The sequence below is a fragment of the Phymastichus coffea genome, unplaced genomic scaffold (assembly GCF_024137745.1).
Source record: "Phymastichus coffea isolate CEN01 unplaced genomic scaffold, Cenicafe_Pcof_1.1 PCOF00044, whole genome shotgun sequence".
Lineage (NCBI taxonomy): Eukaryota > Metazoa > Arthropoda > Insecta > Hymenoptera > Eulophidae > Phymastichus > Phymastichus coffea.
The window spans coordinates 1902390-1915768 of NW_026706855.1; the positions used below are offsets into that span (position 1 = coordinate 1902390).

General features: G+C 25.3%; 4 protein-coding genes and 1 pseudogene across 4 annotated transcripts; all 5 read right to left on the minus strand.

Moving 5' to 3' along the window:
* Positions 1-369: 369 nt before the first annotated feature.
* Positions 370-1989, minus strand: LOC131664520 (uncharacterized). The gene is made up of 3 exons (XM_058935695.1): positions 1971-1989; positions 668-1914; positions 370-598 (listed from the first exon to the last, which is right to left on the minus strand). The coding sequence occupies exons 1-3, from the start codon at positions 1987-1989 to the stop codon at positions 389-391; spliced, it is 1476 nt and encodes a 491-aa protein (XP_058791678.1). The 3' UTR covers positions 370-388.
* LOC131664525 (tRNA-uridine aminocarboxypropyltransferase 1) lies at positions 1774-3622 on the minus strand. Its single transcript, XM_058935703.1, has 4 exons — positions 3121-3622; positions 2858-2998; positions 2600-2783; positions 1774-2525 (listed from the first exon to the last, which is right to left on the minus strand). Exons 1-4 carry the CDS (start codon positions 3409-3411, stop codon positions 2194-2196), a joined length of 948 nt encoding a protein of 315 aa, XP_058791686.1. The 5' UTR covers positions 3412-3622; the 3' UTR covers positions 1774-2193.
* Positions 3623-4087: 465 nt separating this feature from the next.
* Positions 4088-5992, minus strand: LOC131664529 (transmembrane protein 14C). The gene is made up of 3 exons (XM_058935713.1): positions 4682-5992; positions 4351-4540; positions 4088-4277 (listed from the first exon to the last, which is right to left on the minus strand). Exons 1-3 carry the CDS (start codon positions 4755-4757, stop codon positions 4211-4213), a joined length of 333 nt encoding a protein of 110 aa, XP_058791696.1. The 5' UTR covers positions 4758-5992; the 3' UTR covers positions 4088-4210.
* Positions 5993-6719: 727 nt separating this feature from the next.
* LOC131664696 (NADH-ubiquinone oxidoreductase chain 5-like) lies at positions 6720-7169 on the minus strand (annotated as a pseudogene).
* Positions 7170-12137: 4968 nt separating this feature from the next.
* On the minus strand, positions 12138-13378 carry LOC131664496 (histone H1B-like). The gene has a single exon (XM_058935643.1). The coding sequence runs from the start codon at positions 13282-13284 to the stop codon at positions 12760-12762; it is 525 nt and encodes a 174-aa protein (XP_058791626.1). The 5' UTR covers positions 13285-13378; the 3' UTR covers positions 12138-12759.
* Position 13379: the final 1 nt, after the last annotated feature.

Genomic DNA, 13379 nt, shown 5'->3' on the forward strand with positions numbered 1-13379 from the left:
AAGTGGGGGCATTTAAAGGACGTTTTCGGGGATAGAGCACCTGCGCTCAGCTGATCAATTGAATCTTTCATGCAGGGCCGCTGTGATATTTTGGAGTAGAATATATAGGTCAAGGCTTTTTTAAGCTTTTGTTGATATTTTGATTCCTGCACGTTTTGCAAATGAAATAACCTTCGCAACGAGCGTATATTGTTTTGGATTGATTCTTATTGAAAGATCGATGCTGTTTATCTAAAAATGAAAACGATTTTTCCATGAAATTAATAAATTTTTAATAATTTTATTAATTTAACTTTACGACATTGTATAGTTGGTTGATTCTAATTAAAAATTAATACCAAAAACAAATGATATGTCATTAATAAAATTTAGTTCATAGATGGTTGTTTTATTTATTCTTATTTTCGGTTTTATCAATGATATCTTTTTCACTTTGGCAAAAACGATATTTTAACAGTGATGGAGACTGGCATCTTTTTATGTTTTTATGCATACATTTTGATTTTGATATGACAGGATCATCAAAATATTCTTCTTCGCTTGATATATCAGTAGTTGATGAACAAATACTTATTTTTGATGATTGCCTTTTAGGAGTCTAAAAATAAATTTTTTAATTTATTAAATTAAAAAGTAGTAAGCAATAGTTTTAATTAATGTAATATACCTGTTGGATATTTTTCTTCTCATTACGTTTTATTTTGTTTTGTAAGTCTACCATAAGTTGTTGTAAAAAATTATGCAAAAAATTGGATTCCTTATTATGATTAACTTTTGTATTAGAACAGTCTATGCAGCAAGGGGTTTTCTTTTTTAATTTTTCTTTATGAAGGATTTCTACAAAAATTTTCAATATTTCTAGATCATTAAAATTTTTAGTAGATCTCAGTAAGTTTTCAATTAAATTTTTCATCAGACTATTTTCTGATTGTACTTCATTCAAGCTGAATTTTTCTGAATCTTTGTTTACAATATCAACATTCTCTGCAATTCTTTTTGATGAAAATTCATTTTCTACTGTTTCAGTCACTACTTTTGATGAAGATTCGTTATTATAGTTGGACAAATGCTCGTTTGAAATTTTTATAGTGTGAGTGTAGAGACTTGAATGTTGTTTAGATGTTATTTCATGTTGAATAATCAATTTTGGTTTTAGAGGATCACTAATGTTTGTATTTGAATTAAGACTTATAGGAAATACTAAAGTATAACCATCTTGTGGATTTACATTTGCACTGCTCAAGCTTACATTAGTAGTATTTTCTATTGGAAAATAGTTTTCGGATACAGAAGTTTGATCTACATTATTTTTGCTTGCTCTTTGATGAACTTCTGCATCAATTTCATTTAGGCCAGCTAAAAATTTGACAAACTTCATGTTTTGAAAAAGTAGAGTATGTAAATTTGGTGTGTTATTTTTTTTTCTTTTAAATAAATTATGGAATAGAGAACTGATTCCTTTTTTCTTTGACACTTTGACACTTTGTTTTGAAGAACATTGTGATAAATAATTAACAATATCAGAATTAGTTAAATTTTTTTTTAAATCATCAACAATGCTATTGGGCACTTGAACAACAAATGTCAATGGTGAATTATTTCTGTTTTTAATTAAGTTTTCTTTCGAAGTTACAGTTGCATCACGTTTCAATGCAGTATTATTTGAACACAAGCTATCTTTAGTACGAAGTTCTTGTAAGGGAGTCTGTTCATTCATTTTGCTATTGCTGAATTTCTTTTTATTACAATTTAATAATTTAACTAAAGAATCTTGTGATTTTCTAAGTGGCCTTTTACTATCATTTTGTAAATGGAATAATAATTTTTCCATACGATACAGATTACTTTGGCATTCTTCTACTTGTCTTGAAAATTCTGTTTCAGAATTACTCTCAGAGTTTGGTAAGTCAAAATCTAGAGCAGTATATTATTTAGCTATAATAGTGAGTATTACAATCTAGATTAATTACCTTGCTTAAAATTTTCCATGCTTAATCTACATTTAATTGAAATGAAGAAAAACTCAAATATTGAAAATAAAATGAAAATGTAAACAAAGGATCATGATTTTGGTTATAATTTTGATGTCTTTTGTTTATACTATCAGTCTTACTGTTAGAAAAAATGTCTACAACAAATTATAATAGACAGTTTTAATAAAACTATGAAAATAATTTATTGTGGATAAAAGATTTAAATTAGTGGTCTTTTGTATGCACACAATTGATCATGGTCATATATAAGATGTATCTTGTCATACATATATTTGAAAAAATATAATAAGTTATCATATTGTCCATTGTACTGCTGAAGCAAATCAGCTTCTTTGATAACACTTTTCACCTCTTTTTTTAACAGACCTTGCTCAAGTGTTGCATAGTTTTCAATTTTTCCTAAGGCACAAGCGTGCAATTCAAAAAGAAATTGGTGAATAGCTTCAACTGTTGCTAAGTACCATCTTGGACTTTTCTTTTGATGCCTCCAGAATTGTGATATTCGAGACTTAAGAATTACACAAGGTAGATCTAAAATATGAAATTCAATTTAACACTATACATGGTAAGTAGATAAAAAATAAAGAAAAACTTATTATAAAAACCTCTTAATCGTTCATCCTTATATATAGATTTAGTTTGATGCCAGGTACTGTCTATAAATACTGCTCTGGTGATTGGGAATTCATTATTGATTCTTTCATTTATAATACCATTATTTTTGTTTGCTGTTTTTACAAACAAATCTTCAACATTCATTGCTGTTTGACTAGGAAAGATAAGAACTGCCTGAGGGCTGGTATTTTAACGTTTGTTCTAAATGATTAAAGTTAAATTATAAATAAAATATGAACATATCTTACTCTATCAGTTTTTAAAATTTCTGGAAACTTAGGATATATGTAGATTTTAACATCTTCTGGAGCAATTATAGCAGCATGAATAGCTGTACTTTTACCGTCTATTTCTCTTGCATGTTTAATAATATCAATTTTAATAGGTAGCTGAAACAAAACAGTGTATACAACAATGAAGATAATTTGACTTGTCTATTTTTTAGGTTAAGTATTTGTAATCAACATGTGGAACTTATTAAATTTACTATATATGTAAACAAAAGTAGTACTTTAATTCTTGGAATATATTTTTCATCAATGACGGGTATGCAGCAAGAATAACAAAAGAATTTTCGCGACTTGTAACATTTTCCGCAAATCTCTCGTCCTTCGATGGTATCAAGGCAGCTGGCATCGTCAATTCTCATGTGACGAAACGGTTCCCGATCAATAGCTTTTTGTTGCTCTTCTAAGATTTTTAGTTTTTCATTATTATTTGTTTTACTACACATTTTTACACTAGGATTCCGCGCCTCTGACATCAACAACAATGCTGTAGTAGACATGTACATATTACACATGTGATGTGTTACTGTGTCAACGAATATTGACACTTATTCCCTTGCGTATGCAAATGTTTAGCAATTTTTTCTTAATAAAATATAATGTGATTACTTCTATATGAAATAATAATTATTCTGGTTTTTTCACAATAAAAATTGGAACTTCTTAAATCTGCGACGAATCGCAACTGGGCGCTAGTATTTAACTTTTTCCATACTTTTCCACCGACACTTACTCTTTTTTCTCCTTCATTAACTTGCTACCCAAACATCTATCTAGCACATTCATACACCAATAAATAAAAGATGTTCCTGAACTCTCCAAGTTATGGAAAGAGAAAATAAGAATAGAGAGAAAGTCTCTACCCTTCATAGTTCAAGCTTAATAAGCGTCTATATTCATTGTTATTGTTACTGCATGCCAATACAATCGAAGTACCAATAATCCGAATCGTTTAGATTGGATTTTTAATCATTATTTTTTATTATGGATATGGATCTTGCATTAGCATTATTAATTATGACTAACTATTGATAAATTGTTCTATGAAAATTGTGCATTTTTGCTTATTAGTCAGTCCATTAGCCAAATTCTTATTAACTTATTTAATAATAAAGTACTGTTCTATTTTTTTTATAAATATTAAAGTTAGGGTTATTTAAAAAAAATTTCAGTTGAAACGGTTTTTATTAATAAATTTATTATAAAAAATACTAATGTTAAACCCTACATATCACCCATTTATAATTATGATCATAATGTTAATAAGATAAATGCAAAGTATTTAAAATATTAATATATTCACATGACTCAAAGCTATTGCATTTTGACTGATGAAGCTGATGAGAACATTCGCATTGAATATCTAATCACCATTATAGCACTAAAAAGAAAATGATCATTTAAGTAAAAGTAGTGTGCATTTTTTTGGTTTTATTCTAATTTTAGTGTATTACCTGACTGTTGCAATCAGTCCAGCAGGCATGACTTTGCCTGTATTATAGAATCTATATCCCATTAATCCTCCAAGTGCTGCACTACTACCTAAAATTACGCCGTAATTCTGTTCATTTTGTGATGATAGAAATGCTCCGTATCCTAAGATAGATCCAAATAAAAGTCCGGCTCCCAGTGATGGAATGGAATCTGCAAATAATTTATTCATTCAATTTTTCATATGCAAGCTAAAATTTTGTACATATAGAATTATATTTGAAGTCATTAAGTAATGAATAAATTTACAAATAATATGGAAAAATAATAAAGAGAATAATAAATAAAACTTACGAGATTTAACATAACCCATAATTCCACCGGCTGCAACAGCAGCGGCATATGCAAATCCGGGAATGTCGACAGGCATTTTTGTAATAGAAAGAAAAACTAAATCACCGGTAGTTTGAGTAATATCTTTAGCTAAGTTACGAGTATTACTGTGTTGTTAACTGCCGATTGTTGAATGATTAACAATAAATGCGTAATTCAGAAGAACGTTTTGTGCGCCTGCGCCACCTCGTTTAAATGAAAAAGAAAAGTAAAGTATAAAACTTTAGGAAAAACGGTGGTCACACTTGCGCAATCGTGTATACAACTTGTACAAATGGTTTTCCAAAAAACACAGTAATTTATTCGTGGTGAATGTAACGGTATCCTGCTAACAATAAATTTGTAACTAACAAATGCAAACTTAATTTTTTTATTATTTATTTTTAAAAACTCTATTTAATACCACCTTACCTAAATTACAATATTAATAACTGCATCTTCTCGCGCTAAGCACTGCTTTCTAGCTTGATCTCCCATCGAATACATCTCCTGACAAAATTCATAACGATAACGACAATCTAACAACAATTATAACTAATTAAGATATAGAGATGTCAGATATTCATTCATCAATTTTAACATATCGAGATCTTAAAAAAAAAAAAGAAACCATAGAGACCATATACTCATACATACTTCATCCCAAAAAATATTAATAGGCGTAGTTCTTCACATCGGTAAGCCTATTTAACTATAGTGAAATACCAGTAGGAATTGCAATAATTATAGTTGCTGAAGTAAAATAAGCTCGAGTATCAACATCTATACCAATAGTAAATATATGATGTGCTCAAACAATAAACCCTAATAAACCAATTGAAATCATTGCATAAATTATGCCTATAGTTCCAAATACTTCTTTTTTTATACTTTCATTATTAATTATATGAGAAATTAACCCAAATCCAGGTAAAATTAAAATATATACTTCTGGATGTCCAAAAAATCAAAAAAGATGTTGATATAAAACTGGATCACCCCCACCAATAGGATTAAAAAATGAAGTATTTAAATTTCGATCAAATAATAATATTGTAATAGCTCCAGCTAAAACTGGTAATGATAATAATAATAAAATTGCTGTTAATATTATAGATCAAGAAAATAAAGAAATAGTTTCAATTTTATAAATTTTTATATTAATAATAGTAGTAATAAAATTAATTGAGGCTATAATAGATGAAATTCCAGCAATATGTAAAGAAAAAATAGATAAATCTACTGATGGTCCTCTATGAGATAAATTTCTTGATAATGGTGGATAAACCGTTCAACCTGTACCTGTACCTCTGCCAATAAATATCCTAGATAATAATAATATCAATCTTGGAGGTAATAATCAAAAACTTATATTATTTGTTCGCGGAAAAGCTATATCTGGTACACCTATTATTATAGGAATTAAATAATTTCTAAATCCTCCTATTATCACTGGTATAACAAAAAAAAATTATAATAAAAGCATGAGTTGTAACAATAGAATTATAAATTTGATCATTACCAATTATGGAACCAGGATTACCTAATTCTAATCGAATAATTATCCTTAAAGATAAACCAATAATACCAGATCATATTCCTAAAATAAAATATAACATACCAATATATTTATGATTTGTTGAAAATAATCATAATTTCATAATTTATATAGTTTAAATAAAAACATTATAATTTCAATATAAAAATAAAGTATTTTATTTTATAAATAATATAATATATTAAAATATTTAAAAATAAATAATTTTCTTAATATCTTCAATATTATATTTTATATAAACTATTTAAATTATAATATTAAAATAATTAATATATTAATTAATATTAAACAAATTATTAAATTAATTAAATTGTTAAAATTTAAAATTCTCACTCACTTTATTGATTTATTTAAATTATAAATAGTTTTTTAAAAAAATTCTTCACTCCATCCTTTATCATATGATAAAGAGTAAATTTTACCAAATTTTAACAATTTAATATTAATCATGTATTTTAAATTTATTAAAAATCATATTTTATTAAAAAAATATTGAAAACTATAAATAAATTTTATTTTTGCAAAATTATTTATAATTATTATAATAATAATTAATCCAATTAAACAAATTATAATAATAGATAATTTTTCATAATTTAATAAATAAATAATTTCAATATTATTAAATAAAATTCAATTTAATCTTCTACCAAATATTAAAGATATAAATATTAATAAAATTATAGAAATTCTTATTTTTTTATTTTCATAAATATTAAAAATTACATTATATATAAATTTGTTATACATTAAAAAATAAAATAAACGAAATCTATATATTACTGTTAATATAGTTCTAATTAATAATAAAATATAAATAAATAAGTTAATTTTATATATAAATATAGTTTCTAAAATTAAATCTTTAGAATAAAATCCAGAATAAAATGGTAATCTACATAAAGAAAAATTTGAAATCAATAAAATTGATGCAGTTATAGGTATAAAATTTTTTAATCATCCTATATATCGAATATTTTGATAATTATTCATATAATGAGTAATAATACCAGAACATATAAATATTATAGATTTAAATATTGCATGAATAATTAAATGAAAAAAAGCAAATATATATTTATTTATACCTAAAATTATTATTATTAATCCTAATTGAGATAAAGTTGAATATGCAATGATTTTTTTTCAATCAAATTCAAAATTTGCAGAATTTCCTGCTATAAATATAGTAATTAATCCAAAAATAATTAATATAAATATTAATTTATTAAAGTTATTTATTAAAAAATTAAAACGAATTATTATATAAATTCATGATAACATTGAAAATTTATAAATAAATTTATATTAAATGATTCAATTAAAAAAATTATAATTAATATAATTAAAATTATCCTTACTTCATAAGAAATTGTTTGGGCAATTCTACGTAACCTACCAATTATAGAATAAATAGAATTTGAAGATCATCCAGCTATTATTATTCCATAAACTCCTAATCTTAAAATACATAAAATTATTAATAAATTAAATTTTAAATTAAATAAATTTGATATATAGGAATATTGGATCATAATAGTATTATTAATATTATATTAAATATTGGAGAAATTATATAATATAAATAATTAGATTTTAAAATTAATGATACTTCTTTAGTAAAAAGTTTTATTGCATCACTAAAAGGTTGAAAAATTCCTAAAAATCCAACTTTATTAGGACCTTTTCAAATTTGAATATATCCTAAAACTTTTCGTTCTAATAAAGTTAAAAAAGCAATTCTAATTAAAATTTTAATTATTATATCTAATATGATAATAATTAAAGTAAGTAATAATTAAAAAAATATTATTACTTAATATTTTAATATTATAATTAAATTCTAAATTTAATACACTAATCTGTCAAAGTAATTAATATAATTCAATTTTAAATATAATATATAGATACAAAGTCCTTTTGTACAAATTTATTATTATAAATATAAGATAGAATCCGATCTGGCTTACACCGATCTAAACTCAAATCATGTAAGATTTTAATAGTCGAACAGACTAATAATAATTATTTTTCCATAAAAATTTTATCTTAATTCAACATCGAGGTCGCAAACAATTTTTTCAATATGATCTCTCTAAAATTATAACGCTGTTATCCCTAAGGTAATTTAATTTATATTCAATAAATTTATTATTGGATAATATATTCTTATATTTAAGTAAAAATTATTAAAAATTATTTAAATTTTAAAATTTCCCCAATTCAATAATATATTTAAATTTAAAATTATAAAAATTTAAATTTAAAATAATTATGAAATTCTATAGGGTCTTCTCGTCTTTATATAATATTTAAGAATTTTAACTTAAAATTAAATTTATTTATTATTAAAAATATAAAGATTCTATTTCATAATATCTTTCATTCCAGACTTCATTAAAAAGACAAATGATTATGCTACCTTAGTACAGTCAATATACTGCAGCTATTTAATTTATCATTGAGCAGATTATATTTATAATTTTAAACTTCTAAACAATGTTTTAAAAAACAGTTGAATAAAATTTTTGCTGAATTCATTTTTTTAATCTTAAAATTAAAATTATAGTTTATTATTATTAATTACTAATTAAATCATTATATTAATATTTTTATTCTTTAAATATTTTATTTTATAAATTTTCAATATTAAATTAAATTTTAATTTTAATTTATTAATTATAACAAATTATTTAAAAATAAAAACTTTTATTTTTATTAAAATAAATTTTATATAAATTTATATAATTAATATTATTAAATTTATTTCTAATAATATTTAATAAATATATAAATTAAATAAAAATTTATTTAATTTATTAGATTTATTATAAATTAAATTTATTTATAAAATAACTAGATATAATAAATTATGATAAGAATTTTTCTACTAAAATAATATTTATAATATTAATATTATAATAATTATGATATTATTTTAGATCAATTTATTTCGAGTTATAAATATAAATTATAGATGTTAATTTACCCTGATACAAAAGGTAAAAATTAATTAAATTAATTTTAATTTAAACTTTCAATATCTTTTACAATACAATAATTATAAATTTAATTTAAATTTTTAAATAATACTAAATAATTAAATTTTATAATTTTTTTTTATTATAATATAAAATATTCAAATATTAATTATTTAATTAATTTTATTTAAAAAAATTTATATAAATATCTTTTCTTTGCAATATAAATATTTTTATTTAAACTATTTTTCTCTCAATACACTTTCCAGTATATTTACTTTGTTACGACTTATCTTTCATTTTTTTAAAAAATTAACGGGCGATTTGTACATATTTCATACTTTATTCAAAATTTTTAATTAAAAATTTTTACTATTAAATTCTAATATTATAAATTATTATAAATTTAATTTTATAATTATTTTAAATGTGACTCTTTTATTCTTATATATTAATTTACATATTGATCTGAAATCAAATTATTTTAAATTAAAAAAAAATTATTTTTAAATATTTTTTTAACGAACATATATAAAAATTTAATATAAGTAATTCTTTTCGTTGATTATCAATTATTAAATAAGTCCCTCTAATTAGATTAAAATACCGGCATAATTTTTAATATAAATAATTAATATTATTAAATTTTATTATCAATAATAAGGTATCTAATCTTAGTTTATTATAATAATTTTTTATTATTAATTTAATAATCTATATTAAGAAATTTTTTTTTAATTTTATCTTAAAAAAAATATTTAAATATATTAATTATATTTAATACTTATTTGTAAAATTAAAAAAATTAATTTATATAATTTTGTTTAACCGCTAATGCTGGCACAAAAATATTCTATATTTATTATAATTTCTAAATAATAAATTTTATATTGTTTAAATTTATATATTAAATTTAAATTTTTTAATAAATGTATATATATATATATATATAATAATTAATTAATTAAACTAAATTAAAATTATATAAAATTTAATTAATTATTAATTTATCCTTGTAACAGAAATGTTTTTTTTTGAACAAAAATGATATTTATATAATAAATGATTTATATATATATATAAATACTTATATATTATTAAATTATTTAATAATTTAGATTTTAAATTAAATATTTATTTATATATAAAATATTTAATTAATATAATTAAATAAAGAATAGGAATATATATATATATATATAAAGTATACTCCGTATACTTTATTCTACGACCTAAAATGCATATATATGTGCGCGTAAAAACTCCCTGATATGCATTTTTATGCATACCTCTTTCATTATATTTGACCCTAAAGTCATATATATCTTAGATTTAATCCTAAAATATATTTAAAAAAAAAAATTTTTTTTTTAGTTAAAAGAATTCAATTCTATAAATAAATTTACAATTTCTTACTTTTATCAGACATTTAACTATTTTTATAAATTATTATATTTATATTTTATATATATAATATTCAATTTTATAAATCATATATTTATTCATTTAGTTCCTATAGGAACTCCTAGTATTAATAACCTAGTAATTAAATAACCTCTCACAGGATTATGCTGTCCAAATCACTGAAATACACCGACAGAATTTCTTTTCCAATCAGAATAATTCTTCAATCTAAAAATCGAAATAATAATAGTATAAAATAAAGTCAGATGAAAAAAGAGTGGTGAAAAAAAATGCATCATTACGGTTATAATTTGAAACTCTAACAAATTATTATTTCATTTTACTTGAAATGTTAATAAACATTAGTTTTGAATGATAAGTAATTCTTTTATATATTATTTGTATGATCTGCTGTTTTATTTATTGTATTTATTTATTTTTTACATAAACGTCAAAAATCATTCGGAATTTAAACTTCGCGGCTCATGAGTTCATGTCTTAACATAACACCAGTTGTAAATACGCTTCATATATTGGCTCTCAATTGGAGATTTGATCAATGCTACTTTAAAAAATTTGATTTTTTTTTTCAATGGGTACAAATTAAGTAAAATGTATTTGCATTGTTTTGTTTTTTTCAAAAATGAGTAGTGTCGGGAGTATAGATTTTTCGAGATCTTGTTTTTTTAGGTTTTATCAATTTGGCTATTCCTAGAAATACAAAGTATAAAATTATTGTTTTTAGATGGTAAAAATTAAACCTTGGCTAATTACATATCATTTTTTTTTATGAAAAACAATTATTAGCGTGCGAGGGTCAATCCGATCACCTATTGCATAATCACGCAGGAGAACGATCGATGGCAGCAGCGGCGCAGCTCTCGCCTGCGCCCATGGTGATGGTATCGTGCCTAAAAGTCCTAAAACAATAAGCAAATGCGCGTGCACAAAAAGAGCGTCTTGTGTTTGTAAACACGACAAGTAGGTCAACATGGCGGCGCTAAAGGGCGATTCATCGAACGGACGAGCTTGTTTTTGACTACGTGAGCGAGTAAAACGCGTTGGTACCGTACTGCGCAGTTGCATACGCGGATGCAGATGTCTAGAAATCGCGGATAATTACGGTACTTTCTATGTGCGGGAAAAGTCTTTTGCTCGTATATCGCACTTTCATCGATTTTAGTGAGGCATTGCCACGCTTAGCGTGGCAATTTATTGTCGAATACTCGGTTCCGAGTACAACTTGTTGGCTTTATAAATTGTTACATATGCCACCATCACATTTGTGGCGCGTCTTTATACCATGCTACAATGGAAGAAAATTGATGTTGCTTAAAACTTTTATCTCTTTAATTTGTTAAAAACCGTTGTTTCGTCGATAAATCAATTATTTCAAACTGAAAAAATGAGCTAATGCGCAAATTTGAACAACTCACAGTGCATTCTGAAAGAGAGATTGCAAATAATATTTGAAAAAATTCTTAAAAGGTATGAAATGAGCATACGCAAATGTATTTGTACTTTTGATGAGCAATCGTTGTTACTCACTTGTTTTTTATTAAAAAATAAATATATATTAATTTTCGTATGTTTTGTTATAACGATGTTTGTGTATAACGAAAGATGATACATTGGCATAATCTTCTGACGATTATTATACAATCGGTGCCAAAGAAAATAACAAATACTGACAATAAGAAAATAAAAATAATCTAATAAGAATTACGTTTTATAGCCATGTTTATAGTCATGACTCTTCACAGAGATCCTATAGAAATCACATTATTGCTTAGACAAGACACCTATCTGAAGCATTAAAATTTGAAATCTTACGTGTTACGCATATAGATGAGTACATTGAAAAGACAGTCTAGGTAGAAGTCTAGGCGTAAGAAATGAAATTGGAATGAACGAAGCGCACGCGCGACGCTGCGAATGAGCAGGCTACGTCGCGCGCATGAGAACAACCGGAACGACATACTAGGTGTACAGATGAGCTAGGTGAAACTGAACGTGAACCATTTAGATACGTATATCATAAATAGATATGCTAGCCCTGACAAGGACTGATTTTTCGACGTCGCTTACAATTGTGTACTTAGAGAGGCCTCGGATATTTACTTCTTGGCCGAAGCTTTCTTGATCGGTTTCTTAGCCTTCCCGGTAGCCTTCGGCTTCTTCACAGCCTTTGGCTTGGGCGGCTTAGCAGCCACCGATTTAAGTATCTTCTTCTTGGCGCTCGCCTTCTTCTTGGGCTTAGCGGGACCAGTTTTCTTCGCGGCCGTCCTTTTGACGACCGCGCGCTTCTTGACAACCCTGGCGGATTCCCCAGTACCGAGTCTGAAGCTACCGGACGCACCTTTACCCTTGGTCTGCACCAGCTTGTTGGCCACGACGCCGCTTTTCAGGTACTTCTTGATGAACGGCGAGAGCTTCTCGGCGTCGACGGCGTAGGTGCCGCTGATGTACTTCTTAATGGCTTGCAGCGACGAGCCGCCCTTCTCCTTCAACGCAGCGATCGCGGCGTCCACCATCTCGGCGGTACGCGGATGACTGAGTTTCGCCCTTGGCTTGCTCGCGGTGGCAGCTCTGGGCGCGGCTTTCCTGGCCGAAGCGGCTGCTGCTGCTGCCGTCGCTACCATTGTCCTTGCTGTTGCCGTTGCCGCGAGACGAGGAGCACGCGAGCGCGAGACAGTAGCCGTTGCAGAACGTGATAATCAAAGTGGCATTGCTCGGC

Bases quoted from the DNA above. Each gene is read 5' to 3' on its own strand.
- LOC131664525 (XM_058935703.1), bottom strand. From the start codon at position 3,411: ATGTGTAATATGTACATGTCTACTACAGCATTGTTGTTGATGTCAGAG. The intron at 2,999-3,120 runs GTACTACTTTTG...GTTTTGTTTCAG, and splicing joins AATATATTCCAAGAATTAAA to CTACCTATTAAAATTGATAT. The intron at 2,526-2,599 runs GTTTTTATAATA...TTCATATTTTAG, and splicing joins TAAGGATGAACGATTAAGAG to ATCTACCTTGTGTAATTCTT.
- LOC131664529 (XM_058935713.1), bottom strand. From the start codon at position 4,757: ATGCCTGTCGACATTCCCGGATTTGCATATGCCGCTGCTGTTGCAGCC. The intron at 4,541-4,681 runs GTAAGTTTTATT...AATTATTTGCAG, and splicing joins TATGGGTTATGTTAAATCTC to ATTCCATTCCATCACTGGGA. The intron at 4,278-4,350 runs GTAATACACTAA...TTTTCTTTTTAG, and splicing joins GGACTGATTGCAACAGTCAG to TGCTATAATGGTGATTAGAT.
- LOC131664520 (XM_058935695.1), bottom strand. The intron at 599-667 runs GTATATTACATT...ATTTATTTTTAG, and splicing joins AGAAGAAAAATATCCAACAG to ACTCCTAAAAGGCAATCATC.
- LOC131664496 (XM_058935643.1), bottom strand. From the start codon at position 13,284: ATGGTAGCGACGGCAGCAGCAGCAGCCGCTTCGGCCAGGAAAGCCGCG.